The following is a 24293-nucleotide window of genomic DNA, read 5'->3' as shown; positions in this document are numbered from 1 at the left end:
GGGAGTGCTTAAGGCTTAGAACATAAAAAGGACTTAATAACTGAAGTGAAATTACTTATGTACAAAGGGTAAATTAAAATTGGGAATTGAAAATTCGGTGGCTACCTTGAAGGAATTTAGCATACAAATAACTAATGCGAATGTAAACTCAAGACATTTATACATATATAATTCCATGAACCTCTCTGCAAATGTCCACAATGGGATTCAAGCCCAGATACAAACTTCCTCTGACTAATAATTTAACATTAGTCAGTTGCCTGTTGATACTAAGGACACAAAAATGCCTTTGCATATGTGATTTTTTTTTGAGCAAGTAGACAATCAGGTTCCGTAGAGGATCTTCACATGAATTTATGATGAATTCAGTGGTTAGTAAAAGAAGAACTAAATGCTTAGAAATAAGCTGGAGTCGGCCGGGCGCGGTGGCTCAAGCCTGTAATCTCAGCACTTTGGGAGGCCGAGACGGGCAGATCACGAGGTCAGGAGATCGAGACCATCCTGGCTAACACGGTGAAACCCCGTCTCTACTAAAAAAAAACTACAAAAAACTAGCCGGGCGAGGTGGCGGCGCCTGTAGTCCCAGCCTGTAGTCCCAGCTACCCGGGAGGCTGAGGCAGGAGAATGGCGTGAACCCGGGGGGCGGAGCTTGCAGTGAGCTGAGATCCGGCCACAGCACTCCAGCCTGGGTGACTGGAGTAACTAGATTTTCCTCTCATCCTCAGTAGATACAAGTTTTCTTGTTGCAGAAACCTCAACAAGAATAAAGGGAAACAGAAATTATAGTTTCAGTATCCACAAATGGGCTGTTAGTTGTATTCACTGTTTATACAGCCATATTACCACCTGAAGAAACTCTGCTAGGACAATCCAGCAGAAGACAGTTATTTTCAAATGGTATGAAGATTATGTCTTCACTTTGCAAAAAAGAGTTGTAATAGAACTCCTTTATGGAGCATGACTCCTGACTTTTTGAATGAGCAACTCCTCTACAAATACACCTATTACATAAAAGTATATTCATCTGTATAAGAGATGACTACGTAACTGAACTATCTTAGACTTCAAGTTCCTGACTTCACAAAGTTAATGTGTTAAAAATGCTAGAGATTGTAGGCTGGGAGCAGTGGCTCGCTCACGCCTGTAATCCCAACACTTTGGGAGGCTGAGGTTGGGGGATCACTTGAAGTCAGGACCTTAAGACCAGCCTGGCCAACATGGTAAAACTCCATCTCTACTAAAAATAATAATAATAATAATACAAAAATTAGCCAGGTGTAGTGGCACATGCCTGTAATCCCAGCTACTCGGGAGGCTGAGGCACAAGAATCGCTTGAGCCTGGGAGGTGGAGGTTGCAGTGAGCTGAGATTGCACCATGGCATTCCAGCCTGGGTGACAGTGAGACTCTGTCTCAAAAACAAAAAACAAACAAACAAAAACTACTAAAAATTGCAACAAAAAATAAACACCAGTAATCATTCAAAAAAAAAGTCTGCTCAATGTGAATGCATTTACAATTCCCAAGAATTCCTCTTCTATACTCAAACATACTAGATTTATGTTGTAAAACATAATACTTTCACATAAGTTATAAAGGCAATGTGAGTCTATTATAAATAATTTGTTAAAAAAATAACTTTTCTTCTGCTAACTAAAAGGTAGGCCTAATATTTTTCCAGGATTTGTGTCCACTTATAGTAATGTATACACACAATTACACGAATTAAAGAACCCATACAGAGAAACAGGAGAGTGGAGAGTTAATTGTACTAAAAACCAGGAATGAATCAGTCACCAAAAATAAACACTAACTTTGGCATCAATTTAGAAATCAAGACAAGAGATAAAACAATTTAATCCCAAAGTCTGCAAATTATTTGATTTGTCAAGGGATGGAACATCTCCCTAGGACTAACCTCTAGGAGAATTATATGTGTGTATTTATACATATGTATATTTGTCCTCAGTTAAAACACCAAGCAGAATACAATGGCTTGGCTAGGTGCTTGGCTTTTCAGCCTGCCTTGCAACATGGTACCCTGAGATGACAGTGGGGAGAGTGGGTTTCTGCAGTGTGTTATGAGTAGAACAGGGCTGTTCTGTACCAAAACATCTCTGTACTGAAGAATGTGCTCTTTGTCTACATTGTCACCCAGGACAACAGGCAGAATAAAGTAGACAGTTAGTTTGCCGTTTGGCAATCCCCTAAGTCCAGCCCCACCACCTACTATCCTACCTGTCAGTAGGTTTATTAATCTCCCATTTCCAAATATCTGAATGATAGAGATAATAATGGGTCCTACTCCCTTAAGGGTGCAGGAAGATTGTGAAGATTAAATGTGTTGACATAAGTTAAGTGCATAAGGTGCTGCCAAGCACATACAAGCCAATAGGTTAGCTATTTTGTTTGTTACTGAAGCGTCTTGTGCCCTGCACTTCTCTGGTCTTCCAGAGCCTCTCTCCATGGTTTACCACCTGGGCTCTCATTCAAGTCAATCCATCCTCCAGCTCTTCCCAAAGGATCTGTTCTCTATCAAAACACCTTCATTATGCAGAACAGTGCTGTTTTAACAACATTGTCACCCATGACAAAAGGCAGAATGGGGACTGATACCTTGGGGCATCACTCTTCATCTGTGTAACACAGGGTCTACGGATGATCTTAAGGTGGTAACAGGATTATAATGCAAGAGTTGGGGTAGACACTAGGCATCCTCCCACACTGTGCAGACTCAGATGTGGCTGAACATTCGACACTAGCACTTTTTCCACAAAAGGGGCGTGGAAATCAATTTCCATGCAGATTTCAAACTGCTCGAATTTACACCAAGAGGGTATTCTACTTTCCTGCTAAAAAGTTTGAGTGTTTTTATATAGTCCAGCTTTCCCTCCATAAACAGTTTCACCTAAGTCAATTAAAAACTGGTTCCTTTTCTGTGTCATCTTTAAAAGAAAATCAAATGCAAACAAGATACAGATAGCATCACGTTCCATTTTCTGTTAAGTTTCATGTGGTTTTAGTAACCCTTCCTTCCACCACTATTGCCAAAAATGCTGTATAGTACATGCATTAGAATGAGTTAAAGCAGACTGGGCACAGTGAGGGCTGTAATCCCAGAGCTTTGGGAGGCCGAGGTGGGTGGATCACCTGAGGTCAGGAGTTCAAGATCAGCCTGGCCAACATGGTGAAACCACTTCTCTACTAAAAATAGAAAAATTAGCCTGGCGTGGTGGTGGGCACCTGTGATCCCAACTACCCGAGTTGCTGAGGCAGGAGAATCACTTGAATCCAGGAAGCTGAGGTTGCAGTGAGCCAAGACTGCACCTCTGCACTCCAGCCTGAATGACAGTGAGACTCTGTCTCAGAAAAAAAAAAAAAAGAATGAGTTAAAGCATAAGAAAATAAACTTGGCAGATTTGTAAGAATTTTATCACCTGTCCAGAAAGCTCCAGATGTAATTGGTCACTATAGGTACAAAAAACAGCAGGACAACTTAAGATTATAACCTGAAAATGGAATTTTTAATGCAGAAAAGTCTTTGTCGACTTATACATGTAGTGGCCACATACCTACAGGATACACTCCCCTATTAAAGTGCCGGCCTGTAAATACTGCTGCACCACAGATTAAAAATGAGTCACAGGACCCTGAATCCCTGGACCCAACTCTCTCCTTCTCCGGTTCTTGACCCAGTGAAGGAACTGATGATACTATCATCCTCTAATTGCTCTGCAAGTGTGAGATTTTAATTGCAGCACCCAGGACTTTGTTCCCACTAAGCACCTTACTCAAACAAGTGGGAGAAGAAACACAATGCGTTTTTTCTCACCTGTCCAGAACAAGATCTGGAGCAAAGATGAGCTTGCCGGGGTGGTCAATTGAGCGCCACATCAGCCCCACCATTAACACCTCCATCCAACAGCTCTCCAAGAGCCGCACTTGGTCGAACAGGCTGAGCTCCACAAAGCCTGGGGAAAGCAAGAGGCGGTGAGACACCCCCACCCTCCTCCTCAGCTTCCTGTGTCTGTAGAGACAGAATGGCAAGTGTTAAAACACTAAGAAAACGCAAACCATTAGGGAATTGATATTTTATAGATATGATTAACTACTCATTAAAGGAAGAAAACTTTGCAGTTAAGCTGCACGACTCAGTTTCCAGTCTTGGACCCCTTCTAGAGACAAATATACTTCATTTAGAGTTTGTCAAGCATGATGACCTGGGCTCAGAACTGATCTTTGTTAGCTGTGTCCTGATAATTCCTTTGCACTACTGAGAAGGTTGATGCTTGGTTGCCAGTCAGAGGAGCTGCCTGTCTGACCCAATCTTTGACTGGGATCCGAAGGGGTGGGGGAATGGGGTAGGTGGAGGTTGGGTTTGGAGGCTTGCAGACAGCAGTGTCAGCCCTCGCAGAAAGCCAAGGCAACTTCAAGGATTTATCTGATTGCTTAAAATTTCCCATCCAGTGTTAAGATCCTTCTGGGTAGAAGCACTGTTTCTGGGCGATTCTATCCTAAGCAGCAAATATCGCCAAGCACAGTGGCGCACACCTGTAATCCCAGCACTTTGGGAGGCCAAGGCGGGTGGATTGCCTGCACCCAGGAGTTTGAAACCAGCCTGGCCAACATGGAGAAACCCCATCTCTACAAAAAATTATCTGGTCATGGTGGCAGGTGCCTGTAGTCCCAGATACTCTAGAGGCTGAAGTGGGAGGATTGCTTGAGCCTGGGAGGTTGAGGCTGCAGTGAGCTGAGATTACGTCACTACACTCCAGCCTGGGCAACAGAGCAAGATCCTGTCTCAAAAAATAAATAAATAAATAAATAAAATAAAGAGCAAATATAATAACAAAGCAGGTCCTGACAACCTAATAACCCATGTTGGTCACAGTACTGTTTGGAAACAGGTAATCTCTGGGGAAGGAAGCACTTCAAAAGCAAAGCAGAGAACACTGGGGCTTCCTTCACAAGCCATGATAAAAGGAGAGGGCCATGTAATATAAATATGGTAACAAAAGACACAGCCTTGGAGTGAAATGGACTCTGGGGTTTGAACTCCAGCTCAGCCTCTTTCTAGCTGGTCACTTAATCTCCCATTAAGTCTTTGTTTTTCTTATAGGAAAACGGAGGTAACAATGCCTATCTCTGAGAGTGTCCTATAGGCAAGATCTCTTATTCTTGTTTTACAGATGAGGAAACTATGGCAGAGAGAACACATGTGTTCAAGTCTTTGAACAATTATAATGTAAATCTGTCTCAAGGAGAATGTAATGGTGTTATGAGTGTAAAGATGGATAAATACTTTCTAAATCCACATGCTTTGCTCAGTTTAGATTCCTAATATGTATACACCTTCCCAATCTCACCCATAGTAATAGACAATAAGCCTACCCAAGAGATCATGTCTCTTAACCTTGTAGATATTCAACAAGATCAAGGCTAGATGATATTTTAATTTTTTTTTTTTTTTTTTTTGGTTTGGACAATGACTATGCCAGCTAAGAGAGGGGGAGAAAATCACACCTCCAGACTATGCCTACGTTTCCTGAAAACTTTTCAAAACACCAGGCTTGAATAAGGAATAACGCAGTTTAAGAGTTCAGACTTCTTATGGCACAAAGAAGTGGCACAGCTTTCAGCAAAAATTAATTTCATCACTGCTCTCCGTGTGTGGTCCTGAAAATCGTGTTTGGAATACACTTAAAGCAAAAACTAGAGGAAAGTGCATCAGGATTGCCTCCTCCGGGAAAAAGCAGAGAAAAAAATAATTCTGGCAAAGGTGAAGATGTTAGACAAAACAAAATACAACTCGAAACCAAAAATCCTCAGGAAGCTCAGAAGAAATGGGCCCAGTTCAACAAAAGTCCCCAAATGATACTGTCACCGTAGGCCTCAGTTCCCTGGGCTCTTTACCTGAAACTTCTCTTCCCCCACCTTCTCACCCCTCCTCATCTTTACAGCTTGCCCAGTGCAGTCGTTGCCCCCCAGGCCATGGGAACGCCCCCAGTGGCTCAGAACTTGTAAGAGGCTTCATTTCTTCAAGGACTGTGAAGAAGGGCATGGAGAAGCTTTCACAGGGGGATTGTGGGGTGTTGTCATTCTAGGTTAGAATCCTAGATTCACTCTTCCACAGAAACACCAAGTCAAATGATAATTAGCTGGTAATTTCAACATCATACAGCACTTCAGGTCTATGTTACAAATGGGCTTGGGAGAAGTGATCACTTTAGAGGATGGAAAATGTAGGTTCCAAATGATAACTCATGAGTAACTAAGCTCATTTTTAACTTGATAGCATTCCAAGTTTATGGGCCCATTGATGATTCGTGTAACTTCAACCACTGATTTACTCTATTTGTCCATACATATTCATTTGTGCATATAATATTGATTCTCTATTGGAACAATAATTTACAAAATTCTATTTAGCATCTGACGAACCTTTCACTTTCAAACTAGTCATACTGTACTCTACCCCACCCTACCCCACCATGCCCCTCCTCTCAAGGTGAGGAATCCAGAGCCAAGAAATGGGGCAATGTGGAGTCTATCATCTTAACCATGTTCCAGGTTCCAGGACTCTAGGATTTCTTGCCCAAATGACCCCAAGCCCAGTTCCAGAGTCTGGGTGGGTTCCCTGGGTCCATCCTCCTAGACCACCTCTAGGCATGAGAGGGGGCCGACAGGTGAGTGTCTGTAGCAGATGTGGACACACAGGATAGGGTTTGTGCCAGGTAGTATGGGAAGCATCTAGCCACGGGAAAAGAAGAGAGTCAAGAATAGAAATGGCTGGGCCATGCACAACTCTTTCTTCACTACCATGTTGGGTACAGAACTCAGAGGAGTCTCAGAATTCTGAATCAGAATGTGGCCTTGTTGAAGGTAGCTATGCCAAGACAGGAGGAAGGAACATATTGCACTCAAAAGTTACGAATCCAGCTGAGAAACTGTTAAATATCTAGGCACAGCTCACAGACGTCTACTTTATACTCTTGTCCTTTAAATATTAGCAGCAGGCCTTTCTACAAGTACATGGAAAACTAATAGCCCGAAAGCCCTACCGGGAATCTTCTTGGCCCAGCTGATCATGTGTACCAACTCCTTGTCAGCCAGCTTGGTCAGGGACATCATCATGGAGGCCTCGGTGAAGGGCGCACTGGGGCGGCTGATCAGTACATGGGGTGGCTCAGCCTCCAGGAGGGTGAGCACCAGCTGCTCGGGGCTCAGGGCGTCCAGCAGCAGCTCCCGCACTAGGGGCACGTGGCTGCCACTCCTCTTGGCCTTGCTGGCGCAGTGCAGTTGCTCGTCGGCACTTCTCTGTCTCCGCACAAGGCGGTACCCACATCTGTCTCTCCGGGAGCCTGAAGAGGAAAGCAGGGTCATTCAAATTGTCGGGGTAAAACCGCAGTCAAGTAAAAGAAGCTTGACTTTTATTTTCTGGAGCCTGTGGGGCACGTACCAAAGATTACTATGGTCGTGACTGTACTAGGAAAACCAATGACATAACTTTTCAGGAACTTTTTAGGTCTCCATTTCCAGGTCATCTATAGATACTAACACCATTTCTCTATAAAGCGTGCTCATAAACCTGTTTCCAAACCATAAAACTAGGAATTTTCTTCAGGTAGAAAATGGGGATATTTCCAAAGGTATCAAATAATATACTTTTAACACATTCTTAAAATGTTTATATGCATGTGTGCATATGTATATAGTTCTTTATTCATACTTAAACAAGTATATTTCAAATAGCAAATTAAGTGAAAAAATCTGGAAAATATGGAAGAGAATAAATTTTGGCATAAATTCTTTCAGTCTTTTTAATGCCTTTATATTTTTCCATGTTTTATATACAAAATTATTATTTTGTTTGTTTTTGAGACGGAGTCTCACTCTCACCCAGGCTGCAGTTCAGTGGTGCGATCTCGGCTCACTGCAACCTCAGCCTCCCAGGTTCAAGCAATTCTCCTCCCTCAGCCTCCTGAGTAGCTAGGATTACAGGTGCCCATGACCATGCCCGGCTAATTTTTATATTTTTAGTAGAGACGTGATTTCACCATGTTTGGCCAGGCTTGTCTCAAATTCCTGACCTCAGGTGATCTGCCCATCTCAGCCTCCCAAAGTGCTGGGATTACAGGTGTGAGCCACCATGCCCGGCCTTTATACACAAAATTAGATTGTAGTATGTACACTATTTTATTATAATCGTATTTTTGAGACAGAGTCTTGCTCTGTTGCCCAAGCTGGAGTGTAGTGATGCAATCACAGCTCACTGCAGCCTTCCTCTCCTGGACTCAAGCAATCCTCCTGCCTCAGCCTCCCAAGTAGCTGGACTACAGGAACATGCCACCATGTCTGGCAAATTTTTAAATTTTTTTGTAGAGATAGGGTCTTACTATGTTACCCAGTGCTCAATAGTTTGAGTATCTATTTTCTCCGAACCCATTGGGCATTAAAAATCATTTTTAATGTTTGCTAATCTAACAAGTGACTAAACCATCTTGCTTTACTTTGTATGTTTTAATTACTAGCAAAGTTGATTTATATGCTTGTTCTTTGGATTTATTTACCTTTTTTTTTTTTTTTTTTTTTTTTTAGAGACAAGGTCTCTGTCACCCAGGCTGAAGTATGGTGGTATGTCATGATCACAGCTCACTGCAGCCTCAACCTCCCAGGCTCAAGTGATCCTCCCACCTCAGCCTCCTGGGTAGCTGGGACTACAAGTGTGCACCAACACACCCGACTAATTTTTGTATTTTTTGTAGAGACAGGGTCTTGCCATGTTGCCCAGGTTGGTCTCGAACTCCTGGGCTCAAGTGATCCACTTGCCTTGGCCTCCCAAAGTGCTGGGATAAGCCACCACACCCAGCCCAATAAGTAAGTTTTGGTGATATAGAAACAAGGTGGAACCAAAATACCAAACAATAACATGTAAAATGAGAGAGGAATTATTTTGGTTAGAATTTCTAAGATTCTTTTTTGGGAAGACAGAAGCTTAAATTCTCAAATTTAAGCTTCAAGAACACATTCAAGAACACATGTTAAAAAGCAGAAATATCATTAAAGGAATTGAAACATGGCCAAGCATGGTGGCTCACACTTGTAATCCCAGCACTTTAGGAGGCCAAAGGTGGTGGGGGAAGGCAGATCACTTGAGGTCAGGAGTTCAAGACTAGCCTGGGCAACAGAGTGAAACCCAATCTCTACTAATAATACAAAAACTAGCCGGGCATGGTGGGAGACACCTGTAATCCCAGCTATTTCGGAGGCTAAGGCGGGAGAATCACTTGAATCTGGGAGGCGGAGGGTGCAGTGAGCCAAGATCATGCCACTGCACTCCAGCCCAGGTGACACAGCGAGACTGTCTCAAAAGAAAAAAGGGAATTCAAACAGAATGCATGACTTTTAAACTAGTAAAAGAAGAAAAAGAAAACATAAAAATGTGATCAACTCCCAAAACGGAAGAAGTAGAAAATACATAATAAAATTTTTTAAATCACAAAATAAGATGATAGAAATGAACCCAAATATCAGTTGTCACAATAAACAAAAAATACCAAATTGACCATTTAAGAGTGACCTGAAATCGTACATATTTTTAAATCTAGACATAGATTAGTTGTAAGATATACAACTAACATATAGGAAAACAAAGTAGACAGATAGAAAAATATATAACAGGGCCGGGCGCGGTGGCTCAAGCCTGTAATCCCAGTACTTTGGGAGGCCGAGGCGGGCGGATCACGAGGTCAAGAGATCGAGACCATCCTGGCTAACACGGTGAAACCCCGTCTCTACTAAAAAATACAAAAAGCTAGCCGGGCGAGGTGGCGGGCGCCTGTAGTCCCAGCTACTCCGGAGGCTGAGGCAGGAGAATGGCGTGAACCCGGGAGGCGGAGCTTGCAGTGAGCTGAGATCCGGCCACTGCACTCCAGCCCGGGCGACAGAGCGAGACTCCGTCTCAAAAAAAAAAAAAAAAAAAAAAAAGAAAAATATATAACAGGCAAAATTAACCAAATAATTGACATTACTCTACTGATACCAGACAAATAAACTTTAAGGCAAAAATTATTATTATAGATAAGGAGACTTGTTGCCAGAATATTTTAAAAAGATAAATAATTCTAAACTCATATACTGCAAAACAACCAAGGCCAGGTGTGGTGGCTCACGCCTGTAATCCCAACAATTTGGGTGGCCAAGGTCGACGGATCACCTGAGGTCAGGAGTTCGAGACCAGCCTGGCCAACATGGAGAAACCCTGTCTCTATTACAAATACAAAAGTTACCCAGGCATAGTGGCGCATTCCTGTAGTCCCAGCTACTCAGGAGGCTGAGGCAGGAGAATCGCACAAACCCAGAAGGCACAGGTTGCAGTGAACTGAGATCATGCCATGCACTCCAGCCTAGATGACAGAGCAAGACTCCGTTGAAAAAATAAATAAATAAACAAACAACAAAACACAGCGTCCAAACACAACACAAAAGTGATTGAAAGAAAAAGAGAAACTGGCAGATGCACTATTAAAATGGGATATTTAAACCTCTCTCTCAACAGCTGAAAGAGCGAAGAGTCAGAATGCAGAATATTTGAACCACATAATTAACAAGCTTGATCTACAAAGGCCATAGATATTTTGCAAAAATTATCACATACTAGGCAACGAAGAAAATCCTAAGTAAAATAGGCATAAGACCATTTTCTCTGACCATAAGAAAAATGGAAATCAACAACAAAAATATAACTTCCAAATCCCTATATATTTGAGCACCAAAATCTTTATAAGTTTTCACTGGTTAAAGACAAAAATGTAAAATGGAAATTAAGAAAAACACGTTATAAGTAAGGATGTCATTAGCATGGTTACAACTTTTATATGAATTTCCCTTAAAAAAAAAAAAACCCTAAAAGTTGAAACTGCAAAATGCTTAGTTTTATACTCCCATCATTATGTTTATTCACTAAATTAAATTGTTTACATTTTAAAAATAAATATCAGTTAGAAAATATGAGCAAATTTAAATTATTGGCTACTGGAAAAATTTGTCAGAATTTCCTCTTAACGTTGACTAGTTATAGTAGAAGAAAGGGCTCTATTTATTCAGAACATTTGAACCAAATTTACTGCTAAAAGAATTAAAGGCCTAAAATACAATTCATTTTATTAGTAATCAAGTAGAATGCTATGGATATTTAAGGTCAATTATAAACCCAGGATAAAATGGAGCAAAATGTACATTTTTCTTAATTTTTTAAAAAATACTTTAGGTTCTGGGATAGATGTGCAGAACATGTAGGTTTGTTACATAGGTATGCACGTGCCATGGTGGTTTGCTGCAAAATGTATGGTTTTAAAAAGCACCTTTCTGCCAGGCAAGGTGGCTCATGCCTGTAATCCCCCAGCACTTTGGGAGGCTGAGGCAAGAGGATCACTTGAACCCAGGAGTTCAAGACTAGCCTGGGCAACACAGTGAAATCCTGTCTCTACAAAAAATACAAAAATTAGCCAGGTGTGGTGGTGCACACACCTGTAGTCCCAGCCACTCGGGAGGCTGAGGTAAGGGAATCAATTGAGCCCTAGGAGGTCAAGGTTGCCGTAAGCCAAGGTTGTGCCACTGCACTCCAGCCTGGGTTGCAGCAGAGTGATACCCTGTCTCAAAAAAAAAAAAAAAAAAAAAGTCCCTTTCTGATCATACATTTCTCTTTTGTAGAGTACATAAGGATAAAAAATTACAAAACAGATTTATATACCCTTTACATACCCAAAGTGAGAGATTTTGAATTTATACGTTCAAATTTACTTGACAAATTTTCACTGACAAAGTCTAACATTCTAGGTCCTGTAGTGAGTTCTGGGGATTCTAGACTCAATAAATAAAGCCCTTGACAAGGAACTCATTTTTCTATCAAGGATGTTTCTAGTGTTGTGGCTTTGACACTGTAACCTAGGCAGCTGTCTCTGAGTGAGCTTAATGAGCAGCTCCACCAAATAGGAGTGGTAAATAACCCCAGCCAAAGATGATGATGATAGTAGTGATCAACAATACTAATGGCAGCTAATGTCTACTGGAAGCTTCTATGCACCAGGCATTGCATATTGCACATATCCTGACAGCTACCCTACAGTACAGGAGCTGTTACTGTCTCCAATGTACAGAGGAGAAACCAAACATAAGCTCAAATAACTTGTCCAAGATGGCATAGCTAGAAAATAGCAGAAGCAGGATCTAAACCCAAGCAGCAACCTAAATCCAGAGCTGGTGTTTTTAACCACTATTTTATACTACCTACCTATCAAATCCCTTTCATGGAAGACTATACAGCAGGTGTATAAAGATATGGCACCCAAAATATGTTGAACTATTGTCCCAATACAGGGATATAGGCCAAATACATGGCTATTCAGATGGATTTCCTGGCTCCTTACATTTCAGTGTATCCTTATAATGAAGTTTCATCCATTAAGTTAGTCTAGGTGGGTGTTGTCCTACCGTTGTATGACCACATCCACACTTCAGTAGAAAAGACAAGATCAGAAATTCAGAAGAAAAAGGTGATAACAGACTACATGGTTTCAGAATAAAAGAAGCGGGATGGTGCAAGAGGATCCAACACGCAAGTATAATCCCTAATCCTCCGAGACCTGATGGAAGAAAAAGTGTGCAGAAAGGGTTTTTGGGAGGGCAGATAAGAAGAGTGATGGGAAAGGACACAGACAGAGTTAAGAAAGTTCACCTTGGCCGAGCGCGGTGGCTCAAGCCTGTAACCCCAGCACTTTGGGAGGCCGAGACGGGTGGATCACAAGGTCAGGAGATCGAGACCATCCCGGCTAACACGGTGAAACCCCGTCTCTACTAAAAATACAAAAAACTAGCCAGGCGAGGTGGCGGGCACCTGTAGTCCCAGCTGCTCGGGAGGCAGGAGAATGGCGTGAACCCAGGAGGCGGAGATTGCAGTGAGCTAAGATCCGGCCACTGCACTCCAGCCTGGGCGACAGAGCAAGACTCCATCTCAAAAAAAAGAAAAAAAAAAGAAAGTTCACCTCTAATGGTCTTTCTCTATGGTCATTGACGGGCAAAATATCCCATTGTATATGTGCAACAACCCATCTCATTTCTTCTGAAATCTCCAAAGAGAATACAGTCTTTTCTTAGACTTTCTGGCTAAATTCAACAAACTTTCTCTCATTCCCTTTTCTTTTTTTTTTTTTTTTTTTTTTTTTTTTTTTTTTTTTTTTGAGACGGAGTCTCGCTCTGTCACCCAGGCTGGAGTGCAGTGGCCGGATCTCAGCTCACTGCAAGCTCTGCCTCCCGGGTTTATGCCATTCTCCTGCCTCAGCCTCCTGAGTAGCTGGGACTACAGGCGCCCGCCACCTCGCCCGGCTAGTTTTTGTATTTTTTAGTAGAGACGGGGTTTCACCGTGTTAGCCAGGATGGTCTCGATCTCCTGACCTCGTGATCCGCCCGTCTCGGCCTCCCAAAGTGCTGGGATGACAGGCTTGAGCCACCGCGCCCGGCCTCTCATTCCCTTTTCTATGAAATCTTCTTTAACCATCCCTCTGTACTCTATCTCATGAAACGGTGTTGTATCAAAACTCATATGAGCTTTTCAGGGAAGGAGAGAGAACAGAAGGAAAACTAAAATTGAGCGTCAGGTACTGTGCTAAGTCTTTATATATGCTTTTTGTTTTTTTTTCTGAGACGGAGTCTCGCTCTATTGTCCAGGCTGGAGTGCAGTGGCCGGATCTCAGCTCACTGCAAACTCCACCTCCCGGGTTTACGCCATTCTCCTGCCTCAGCCTCCCAAGTAGCTGGGACTACAGGCACCTGCCACCTCGCCCGGCTAGTTTTTTTGTTTTTTTTAGTAGAGACGGGGTTTCACTGTGTTAGCCAGGATGGTCTCCATCTCTTGACCTCGTGATCCACCCGTCTAGGCCTCCCAAAGTGCTGGGATTACAGGCTTGAGCCACCGCGCCCGGCCTATATATGTTTTCATACTTATTCTTTACAAAACCCAGTGAAGCAGATATCTCTGTTCAGAGATATGAAAACCGAGGGCCAAAGAGGTGATTCAGTAGTTTGAGCACAGTCACGGTCAGCAAGAAGTGATGAACCAAAAATGAAACATAGACTCTGTGGGATCCAACCTTCATGCTCTTCCCAGCATACACTGCCTTGAGCCATGAGGGCTACAGCTGTGCAATGGATCCTAGTATAATAAAAGCATTCTTAAGACTAAGTTGGAAATCATTTTTAAACACACACACACTCACCTTAAAATATCGTTTAACTTAAAACTTAAAACATTTATTTGCAATCTTTTGTCAGAGCACCAAGGCTTTCTCTTTATGCATCTGGGCCAATTAGACAAAGTCACTTTTCTGCATAAACGTACCCATGAGATATTATCTCTGGATTTTCAGTTTCAGCTTCTTTAAAACAAAAACAGAGCAAGAACCTAGCCGGGCGCGGTGGCTCAAGCCTGTAATCCCAGCACTTTGGGAGGCTGAGACGGGCGGATCACGAGGTCAGGAGATCGAGACCATCCTGGCTAACATGGTGAAACCCCGTCTCTACTAAAAATACAAAAAACTAGCCGGGCGAGGTGGCGGGCGCCTGTAGTCCCAGCTACTCCCGAGGCTGAGGCAGGAGAATGGCGTGAACCCGGGAGGCGGAGCTTGCAGTGAGCTGAGATCCGGCCACTGCACTCCAGCCCGGGTGACAGAGCAAGACTACGTCTCAAAAAAAAAAAAAAAAAAAGGAACCTAGATACTTCTAAGGAATTCTGAATTCAGGATCTCCCAAGGTTTATGTTTTGTTTTGTTTTTTCCCCCAGTCTCACCCGTATCTATCTCAATAGTTATTAGTCCTTTAAGATTTTATTCAAAACTTTCAACTAAACATCAACCCCCACCCAACTGAGTCTCATTCTGTCGCCAGGCTGGAGTGCAGTGGCATGATCTCGGTTCACTGCAACCTCTGCCTCCCAGGTTCAAGCTATTCTCCTGCCTCAGCCTTCCAAGTAGCTGGGACTACAGGCGCCCGCCACCATACCCGGCTAATTTTTGTGTTTTTAGTAGAGACACGGTTTCACCATGTTGGCCAGGATGGTCTCGATCTCTTGACCTCATGATATGCAGGCCTCGGCCTCCCAAAGTGCTGAGATTACAGGCGTGAGCCACCGCACCCAGCCTCAACTAAACTTTCACAGAAAAAACCAAACTTGTCTTTTCCTATTCATGTTTGCACAAATTTTAATTAAATTTTATAATGTAACAATTACAGTGAGTAGAAACAGGTTTGAGAAGAAGCTCACTGGTTTCTGATAAGGATAAAGTAAAGCGGTGGGAATGGAAATGTTTAGGTGTTCGAGAGAGTAACCAATACACACTGTGAGGCTATGGGCACTGGCAGGGTGTTCTACAGAGGAAATGAAGATCATTGGTGACTCTAGGAAGCCAGAGAAGTGTGATCAGATGAAGAGAACTTCTGCTGTAACTGAACTATAATCGCTGAGGGTTCTAATCTGTTACATACACAGAGAAAAAGAAAAGGGCAGAGAATGCTCACGAGGCAGAGCTACTAAGAAATTGTCAGGGAGGGCAGGGCGCGGTGGCTCACAACTGTAATCCCAGCACTCTGGGAGGCCGAGGTAGGCGGATCACGAGATCAGGAGATCGAGACCGTCCTGGCTAACATGGTGAAACCTGTCTCTACTAAAAATACAAAAAATTAGCCAGGCATGGTGGCAGGCACCTGTAGTCCCAGCTACTCAGGAGGCTGAGGCAGGAGAATGGCGTGAACTCAGGAGGCGGAGCTTGTAGTGAGCCGAGATCATGCCACTACACTCCAGCCTGGGCAACAGAGCAAGACTACTTCTCAAAAAAAAAAAAAAAAAAAAGAAATAAAGAAAAGAAAAAGAAATTGTCAGGAAGTAAAGTGATAGATTTTTGCTTTAAATTAAAATAATTACAATGAGAAATTACAACCAACCACAGGTAAAATACTGGCTAGCAGAAGAATAAGTGCAGGCAGAGCTGCTCCGAGTACATATAAACAAGCAAGTGAGTACAGACAAGTGAACCAAAAGCTAGCCAGGTGGAGAGAGCTGGGTGTTGGCATCTTTGTCAGTTATATACTAAAGTGCTCACTTTTCTTTGTGTATAAAATATATGTGAATATATGTGAGTATATAAAATACATGTGAATATATGTATGTGAATATATTACATATACATATGTATACATCTATTACTGTCATAGAACAAAATCTATGCTGTATGTACTTTTCATAGTTCCATTATCTTTCTGACTCCTGCATATTTTTCCACTTCTAGAAAGCTAGATGAGGGGATAGGTATGAGCCTCCCCATGGCTACCCCAGTAACCCACAAGATACTCTACTTTTTTGTCACAAGCTTTAACCATGGACATTTACCAGGATTTCATTCTTAGAACTGGACTTTTCAAGATCACAGACAGATGGCCACCCAGCCCTGTTTGAGGATTCCAGTAGCTAGAAGTCCCCTAAACCATCTGGTGGCCTATTTATTCTGTGGTCAGACCACTTGAACTGTAGAAAGTTCCTCTCTACTTGGGGCCAAAATCTGCCTCCCATAATTTGTTCCCACTCACCCCAGCTCTGTTCTCTGCAGTTACTGTGGATAAGTCAATGCCCCCTCCAATGTGACAACACACAAATACTTAATTACTATGTCCTAAATCTTCTCTCTTCCCGGCTACTGTCCCCAGTTCCTCAGAGGACAGGGCTTTTAGCAAGGCCCATATACAATAAGAAGGGAAGCAAGCACTCACCACACTTCACCATTCCCACTTCATAACACTTCCGAAGTCGGCAGGCCTGGCAGCTCTTGCGCCGGTTTTTATCGATTGTACACTGATTTGTAGCTGGACAAATATAATCATTATGGCCTATAGCAGAGTGGGGGGGAAGAAAGATTATTGATACGATCTCTTGGTTAAATCTCTTCCTGGTCAACAACACTGATAACACTTTCCAGCTGAGAGATAGGGGACATCTTCTTAATGACCAGTATAGGTACAAAGGCAAAGTCAAGCTACATTGACACCTTGTTAATGAGTAAAGGAGACCTAGGAACATTTCAATATCCTGGTTTTTGACTAATATGTTATTCTCTGCATATTCTTGGAATTCTCAAAAGAGAGATATAAAAATATATCCTTTGGATATGGAAAATGAGACAGTAACATTAAATTGATTTGCTCCAAGTCACAGAACTCAAGAGTTGTAAATCAAGCCATCAAATTCAACTTTTTATATTCTTTTACATATATCCCTCTTTTGGGTTTAATACAATATTTTAATGGGAATTCATAGTCAAAATAACAAAAGGAACAAATAAAGAAATTAGCAATCTAAATAATGACAGAAAGTACTGCTATTGACAAGAGTTGTGGTGGATTACTGTTCTCAATTCTTCATTCTCTCCCTCGGCCTTGCGACCATGCAGTGTACTAGAGTGGGCAGAGAGTAAACACTTCCCTACCAATTGATGTTGGGCTTGACCACAGGACTTTCTATAGCCAATGATATATCAATAAATGTGCTGCTCCAACAGTTTGGCTTGGCCTCTCGAGCTCCTGTGAGGTAGCCACTGGTCCAAGAAGAACGTGGGGACATGTGGAACAGACCTGACCTCCCCAAAAGCCCAGAACCAAGTTTATGAAGTAGAGTTACTCTAAACAACTCAAAGACATAGAAGTACAGAAAATAAGACTCATTGTAGTAAAATCCTAAGAGTTTGAACTTGTTAGTTATATAGCAATCTCTAAGACAATGATACTCTTAATTCTTTTATGCAAGGAAGAGCTAAGAATATTTACATTTCAAAAATCGTTTCAGATGCAGTACGAAGAACCAATGAGAGGCAGCAAAACTGATGAGGCCATGAAACCAGATGACAGCCTGCTATATTTGTGCAAATGAGAGAATATGTCTGGACAGGGTGTTGGTAGGGAGGATGAGGACAGCTACATGGGTCTGAGAAAGGGTTAATAGAAATTATAATAAAATAGATGAAAAGCAAAAGTGAAAGTGAGTAGGGCATTTTGATGCCTTTCTAATAATCAATATGGCCTGAACATCTTACATTAAGCTTATAATGAACCAGAATTTCAGAGCGGAGAATAAATGAATCTCAAAAATAAATGAAATGAGCAAGTCATAAAAGAAAAAAGTTGCAAAAGAATATGTAGGAGAAGACATGAACACAAAGTTCAAAAACAGAAAATGAACCTGCATTATTTAGGGATGCATGTGTAGGAGGCAAAACCACACATAGCAAGGAAGGCAGAAAGGAGGACTGTCCCACCTCTGCAGGGAGGGAAGCGGGTGTGGCAGGAGGGACCACCCAGAGAGATTCTGGGGAGCTATTATATTCTATTTCATTGTTTGAGCACTGGTTACACAGGGATTTGCTTTATAATCATTCTTTAAACTGGACATGGTACATGCAGAATTCTACATGTTAGCATACAATGAAAAGGTAATTTTTTTTTTTTTTTTTTTGAGACAGACTCTTCCTCTATTGCGTAGGCTAGAGTGCAGTTGCATGATCTCGGCTCACTGCAACTTCTGCCTCCTGGATTTAGGTGATACTCCTACCTTAGCCTCCCAAATAGCTGGAATTCAGGCACCCACCACCACGCTCTGCTAATTTTTGTATTTTTAGTAGAGATGGTGTTTGGCCATGTTAGCCAGGCTGGTCTCAAACTCCTGACCTCTGGTGATCCGCCCGCCTTGGCCTCCCAAAGTGCTGGGATTACAGGTGTAAGCCACCACAGCTGGCCAGAAGAGGTAATTAAAAACCTAACTGTAACTCCAATCTTGAAACAGTCTTCACAGTCTCTTATATCTACATGAACCTCTCATGTTGCAAAGAGATATCTGCACTTTTATGTTTGTTGCAGCATTGTTCACTATAATGTAAGCAAAGAAGATGTATATGAAGTACAATAATGTTTTTCAAGCTTTCTTAGGCTCCTTTTCTATTACACTTAAATTATTAACTACACTTCATATATTTTACTTCAAACAATAGCATCCCTAGTATGGCCCAATTTTATTAAAGTGCTTTGATCTATCATCTTTTTTTTTTTTTTTTCCGAGACAGAGTCTCCTTCTGTTGCCCAGGCTGGAGTTGCAGTGGTGTGATCTCAACTCACCGCAACCTCCACCTCCTGAGCTTAAGCAATCCTCCCATCTCAGCCTACCATGTAGCTGGGACTCCCACTTTTCCACTTCTACTACCCTTCCTAGCCTCTGGCAACCATCCTTCTACTCTATCTCCTTGAGTTCAATTGTTTTCTTTTTTTTGGTGGTGGGAGGGAGATGAAGTCTCACTCTGTCGCCCAGGCTGGAGTGCAGTGGCGTGATCTCAGCTCACTGCAACCTCCACCTCCCGGGTTCAAGCAATTCTCCAGCCTCAGCCTCCCGAGTAGCTGGGACTACAGGTGCATGTTGCCACACCCAGTTAATTTTTCGTATTTTAGTAGAGACAGGGTTTCACCGTGTTGCCCAAGCTGGTCTTAAACTCCTGAGCTCAGGAAATCCACCCGCCTTGACCTCCCAAAGTGCTAGGATTACAGGCATGAGGCACCGCAATTGTTTTCATTTTTAGCTCCCACAAGTAAGTGAGAACATGGGAGGTTTGTCTTTGTGTGCCTGGTTATTTCATTTAACATGACTTCCAGTTGCATCCATGTCATTGCAAGTGACAGGATCTCATTCTTTTTTATGGTTAAATAGTGGTGTATATGTTCCACATTTTCTTTATCCATTCACCTGTGGATGAACACTTAGGTTGCTTCCGAATCTTGCCTATTGTGAACAGTGCTGCAACAAACATGGGAGTGCAGACATCTCTTCTATACACCGATTTCCTTTCTTTTGGGTACATACCCAGCAGTGGGATTGCTGGATCATATGGTAGCTCTATTTTTAGTTTTTTTGAGGAAACGTCAAACTATTCTCCATAGCAGTCGTACTAATCTCCATTCCGAGCAACAGTATAGCAGGGTTCCCTTTTCTCCACATCCTCGCTAGCATTTGTTATTTCCCATCTTTTGGATATAAGCCATTTTGACTGTGGTGAAATGATATCTCATTGTAGTTTTGATTTGCATTTCTTTGATTAATGATGTTGAACACATTTTTATATACCCATTTGCCATTTGTATGCCTTCTTTTGAGAAATGTTTAGCCAGATCTTTTGCCTATTTTTTAATGGATTAGATTTTTTTTCTAGAGTTATTTGAGCTCCATCTACTATATTCTGATTATTAACCCCTTGTCAGATGGGTAGTTGGCAGATATTTTCTCCCATTCTGTGGGTTGTCTCTTCATTGTTTTCTTTGCCATGTAAGCAGCTTTTTAACTTGATGTGATCCCATTTGTCCATTTTTGATTGGTTGCCTGTGCTTGTGGGGTATTACTGAAGAAATCTTTGCTGCAACCAATGTCCTGGAGTGTTTCCCCATGTTTTCTTTTAGTAGTTTCATAGTTTGAGGTCTTAGATTTAAGTCATTGATCCATTTGGACTTGATTTTTATATATGGTGAGAGATAGGGATCTAGTTTTATTCTTCTGTACATGGATGTCTAGTTTTCCCAGTACCATTTATTGAAGAGACTTTTTCCCCAAGGTGTGTTCTTGCACCTTGGTCAAAAATGAGTTAACTGTAGATGTATGGATTTGTTTCTGGGTTCTCTATTCTGTTCCATGGATCCCTATGTCTATTTTAAGCTAGTACATGCTGTTTTGGTTGCTATAGCTCTATGGTATAATTTGTAGTCAGGTAATATGATTTTTCCAGTTTTGATATTTTTGCTCAGAATGGCTTTGGTTATTCTGGATCTTTATGGTTCCATACAAATTTTAGGGTTGTTTTTTCTATTTCTGTAAAAACATCATTGGTATTTTGATAGAGATTGCATTGAATCTGTAGATTGCTTTGGGTAGTATAGACATATTAACAATATTAATTCTTCCAATCCACGAACATAGAACATCTTTCCATTTTTTTGTGTCCTCTTCAATTTCTTTCACCAACGCTTTATAGTTTTCATTGTAGAGACCTTTCACTTCTTTGGTTAAGTTAATTCCCAGGTATTTTATTTTATTTGTAGCTGCTGTAAATGAGATCACTTTAGATTTTTTTTTTCAGATTGTTTGCTGTTGGCATACAGAAATGCTACCGATTTATGTTGATTATGTATTCTGCAACTTTACTGAATTTATTACATCTAATAGTTTTTTGGTGGAGTCTTTTGATTTTTCCAAATATAAGATCATATCATCTGCAAACTAGGATAATTTGACTTTTTCCTTTCCAATTTAGATGCCCTTTATTTCTCTTTTCTGATTGCTTTAGCTAGCAGTTCCAGTACTGTGTTGAATAACAGTGGTGAAAGTGGGCATCCTTGTCATGTTCCATATAGAGGAAAGGTTTTCAGTTTTTCCCCATTAAGTATAATAGCCATGGGTCTGTCATATATGTCTGTTATTGTGTTGAGGTATATTCCGTCTATACCAGTTTTTTAGGGTTTTTATCATGAAGGGATGTTGAATTTTATCAAATGCTTTTTCAGCATCAATTGAAATTATCATATGGTTTTCAACCTTCATTCTGTTGACATGTTGTATTAAATTAATTTTCATATGTTGAACCATCCTTGCATCCCTGGGATAAATTCCACCTGGTTATGATGAAAAATCTTTTGAATGTGTTGAGTTTGGTTTGTGTTTTATTGTGGGTTTTTGCATCAATATTCATTGGGGATATTGATCATATCCTTTTGATGTTTGTCTGGTTCTGGTATCAGGGTAATACGAGTCTCACAGAATGATTTTGAAACTATTCCCTCCTTCTCCTCTATTTTTCAGAATTGTTTGAATAGGATTGGCGTTAGTTCTTCTTTAAATGTTTCCTAAAATTCAACAATGAAGCCATCAATCCCAGGCTTTTCTTTGCTGAGAGACTTGTGTGTGTGTGTGTGTGAGACCTGATAACACTCCATCACCCAGGCTAGAATGCAGTAGTGCAATCTTGGCTCACCACAGCCTTGACTTCCCGGTCCCAAGCAATCCTCCCACCTCAGCCTCCTGAAGAGCTGGGACTACAGATGTACACCACCACACCTGGCTAATTTCTATTTTTTTTTTTTTTTTTTTTTTTTGTAGAGATAGGGATCTCCCTGTGTTGCCCAGGCTAGTCTTGAACTCCTGGGTTCAGGTGATCCTCCAACCTTGCCCTCCCAAAGTGCTGGGATTATAGGTATGAGCCACTTATGCCCAGCTTGCCGGGAGACATTTTATAACAGCTTCAATCTTGTTACTTGTTACTGGTATGTTGAAGTTTCAGATTTTGTCATGGTTCAATATTGACAGGTTGGATGTGTCTAGAAATTTATCCATTTGTTCCAGGTTTTCCAAATTATTGGCATATAGTTGCTTATGATAGCCTCTAATGATCCTTCAGATTTCTGCAGTATCAATTGTAATGTCTCCTTTTTCATCTCTGATTTTATTTGGCTCTTCTCTCTTTTTTAAAAAAAATTAGTCTGGCTAAAGGTTTGTCAGGTTTATTGTCTCAAAAAAATTCATATTTTGTGAATCTTTTGTGTTGTTTTCTTGGTTTCAATTTCATTTATTTCTGCTTTGATCTTTTTATGAATATTTCTTTTCTTCTACTAATTTTGGGTTTGGTTTGCTCTTGCTTTTCTAGTTAAGATGCATCATTAGGTTGTTTAAGTTTTTCTACTTTTTCGATTGATATAGGCACTTAAGCTATAAACTTTCCTCTTAGTACAGCTTTCACTGTATCCTATAGGTTGTGGCATGTTGTGTTTTCATTATCACTTGTTTCAAGAAATTTTTAATTTCCTTCTTAATTTCTTCATTGACAGACTGGTTGTTCAGGAGTTTAATTTCCACGTTTGTATAGTTTCCAAAATTCTTTCTTGATTTCTAGTTTTATTCCATTGTGGTCAGAGAAGGCACTTGATTTGATTCCATTTCTTCAAAATGTTTTAACACTTGTTTTGTGGCCTAACATATGGTATATCCTTCGGAATGATCCATGTGCTGAGGAAAAGAATGTGTATGTTGCAGCCACTGGATGAAATATTCTGTAAACATCTATTAGGTCCATTTGGTCTTTAGTGCAGATTAAGTCTGACATTTCTTTGTTGATTTTCTGTCTGGATGATCTGTTCAGTGCTGAAAGTGAAAGTGGGGTGTTGAAGTGTCCAGCTATTACTGTATTAGTCTGTCTCTCTCGTTAGCTCTAATAATATTTGCTTTATATATCTGGGTGCTCCAGACATACTTACAATTGTTATATTCTCTTGCTGAATTGACACCTTTATTATTAGTGACCTTTTTTGTCTCTTCTTACAGTCTTTGTCTTGAACTCTATTGGGTCTGTTGTAAGTATAGCTACTCCTGCTCTTTTTTGGTTTCCATTTGCATGAAATATTTTTTTCCATCCCTTTATTTTCTTTCTTTTTTTTTTTTTTTTTTTTTTTTTTTTTTTTTTTTTTTGAGACGGAGTCTTGCTCTGCCACCCAGGCTGGAGTGCAGTGGCCGGATCTCAGCTCACTGCAAGCTCCGCCTCCCGGGTTTACGCCATTCTCCTGTCTCAGCCTCCGGAGTAGCTGGGACTACAGGCGCCCGCCACCTCGCCCGGCTAGTTTTTTTTTTTGTATTTTTAGTAGAGACGGGGTTTCACCGTGTTAGCCAGGATGGTCTCGATCTCCTGACCTCGTGATCCGCCCGTCTCGGCCTCCCAAAGTGCTGGGATTACAGGCTTGAGCCACCGCGCCCGGCCCATCCCTTTATTTTCAATCTACATGTGTCTGAGGCAGGCTGATCTCCTGAGGTCATGAGTTTGAGACCAGCCTGACCAACATGGTGAAACCCTGTCTCTACTAAAAATACAAAAATTAGCCGGGTGTGGTTGTGGGTCCCTGTAATCCCAGCTACTTGGGAGGCTGAGGCAGGAGAATCCCTTGAACCGGGGAGTTAGAGGTTGCAGTGAGCCAAGATTGCACCATTGCACTCCAGCCCGGATGACAGAGTGAGACTCTGTCTCAAAAAAAAAAAAGTTGTTATAGTTACTGTTTTTCATTGGTTCTTCCTTTAGGCTTTCTACTCAAAATATGAGTAGTTTACAAACCACAATTAACAGTGTTACACTATTCTGCGGTTTTCTATGTACTTACTATTACCAGTGAGTTTTGTACCTTCAGATG

At 41.4% G+C, this 24293-nt stretch overlaps 1 protein-coding gene and 1 long non-coding RNA gene across 4 annotated transcripts in view; one reads left to right on the top strand and one right to left on the bottom strand.

Annotated features, from left to right (window-relative positions):
* The window catches only part of ESR2 (estrogen receptor 2), a 72355-nt gene that overhangs the window by 27824 nt on the left and 20238 nt on the right, over window positions 1-24293 (bottom strand). For all 3 annotated transcript variants that reach the window (XM_033187764.1, XM_033187763.1, XM_033187765.1), the window contains exons 4-6: window positions 16815-16931; window positions 7061-7360; window positions 3832-3970 (exon numbers count right to left, since the gene is read on the bottom strand). In XM_033187764.1, coding sequence (XP_033043655.1) covers window positions 3832-3970; window positions 7061-7360; window positions 16815-16931 — 556 coding nt within the window. The remainder of the gene's footprint in view (window positions 1-3831; window positions 3971-7060; window positions 7361-16814; window positions 16932-24293) is intronic.
* On the top strand, window positions 1116-23976 carry LOC117069485. The gene is made up of 2 exons (XR_004431563.1): window positions 1116-1170; window positions 23903-23976. It is a non-coding gene; the product is annotated as an uncharacterized LOC117069485 (long non-coding RNA).

This window comes from Trachypithecus francoisi, unplaced genomic scaffold (genome assembly GCF_009764315.1).
Source record: "Trachypithecus francoisi isolate TF-2019V2 unplaced genomic scaffold, Tfra_2.0 Lachesis_group3, whole genome shotgun sequence".
Lineage (NCBI taxonomy): Eukaryota > Metazoa > Chordata > Mammalia > Primates > Cercopithecidae > Trachypithecus > Trachypithecus francoisi.
The sequence above is the reverse complement of the archived record's forward strand: the minus strand, read 5'-3'. Positions and strand labels throughout refer to the sequence as shown.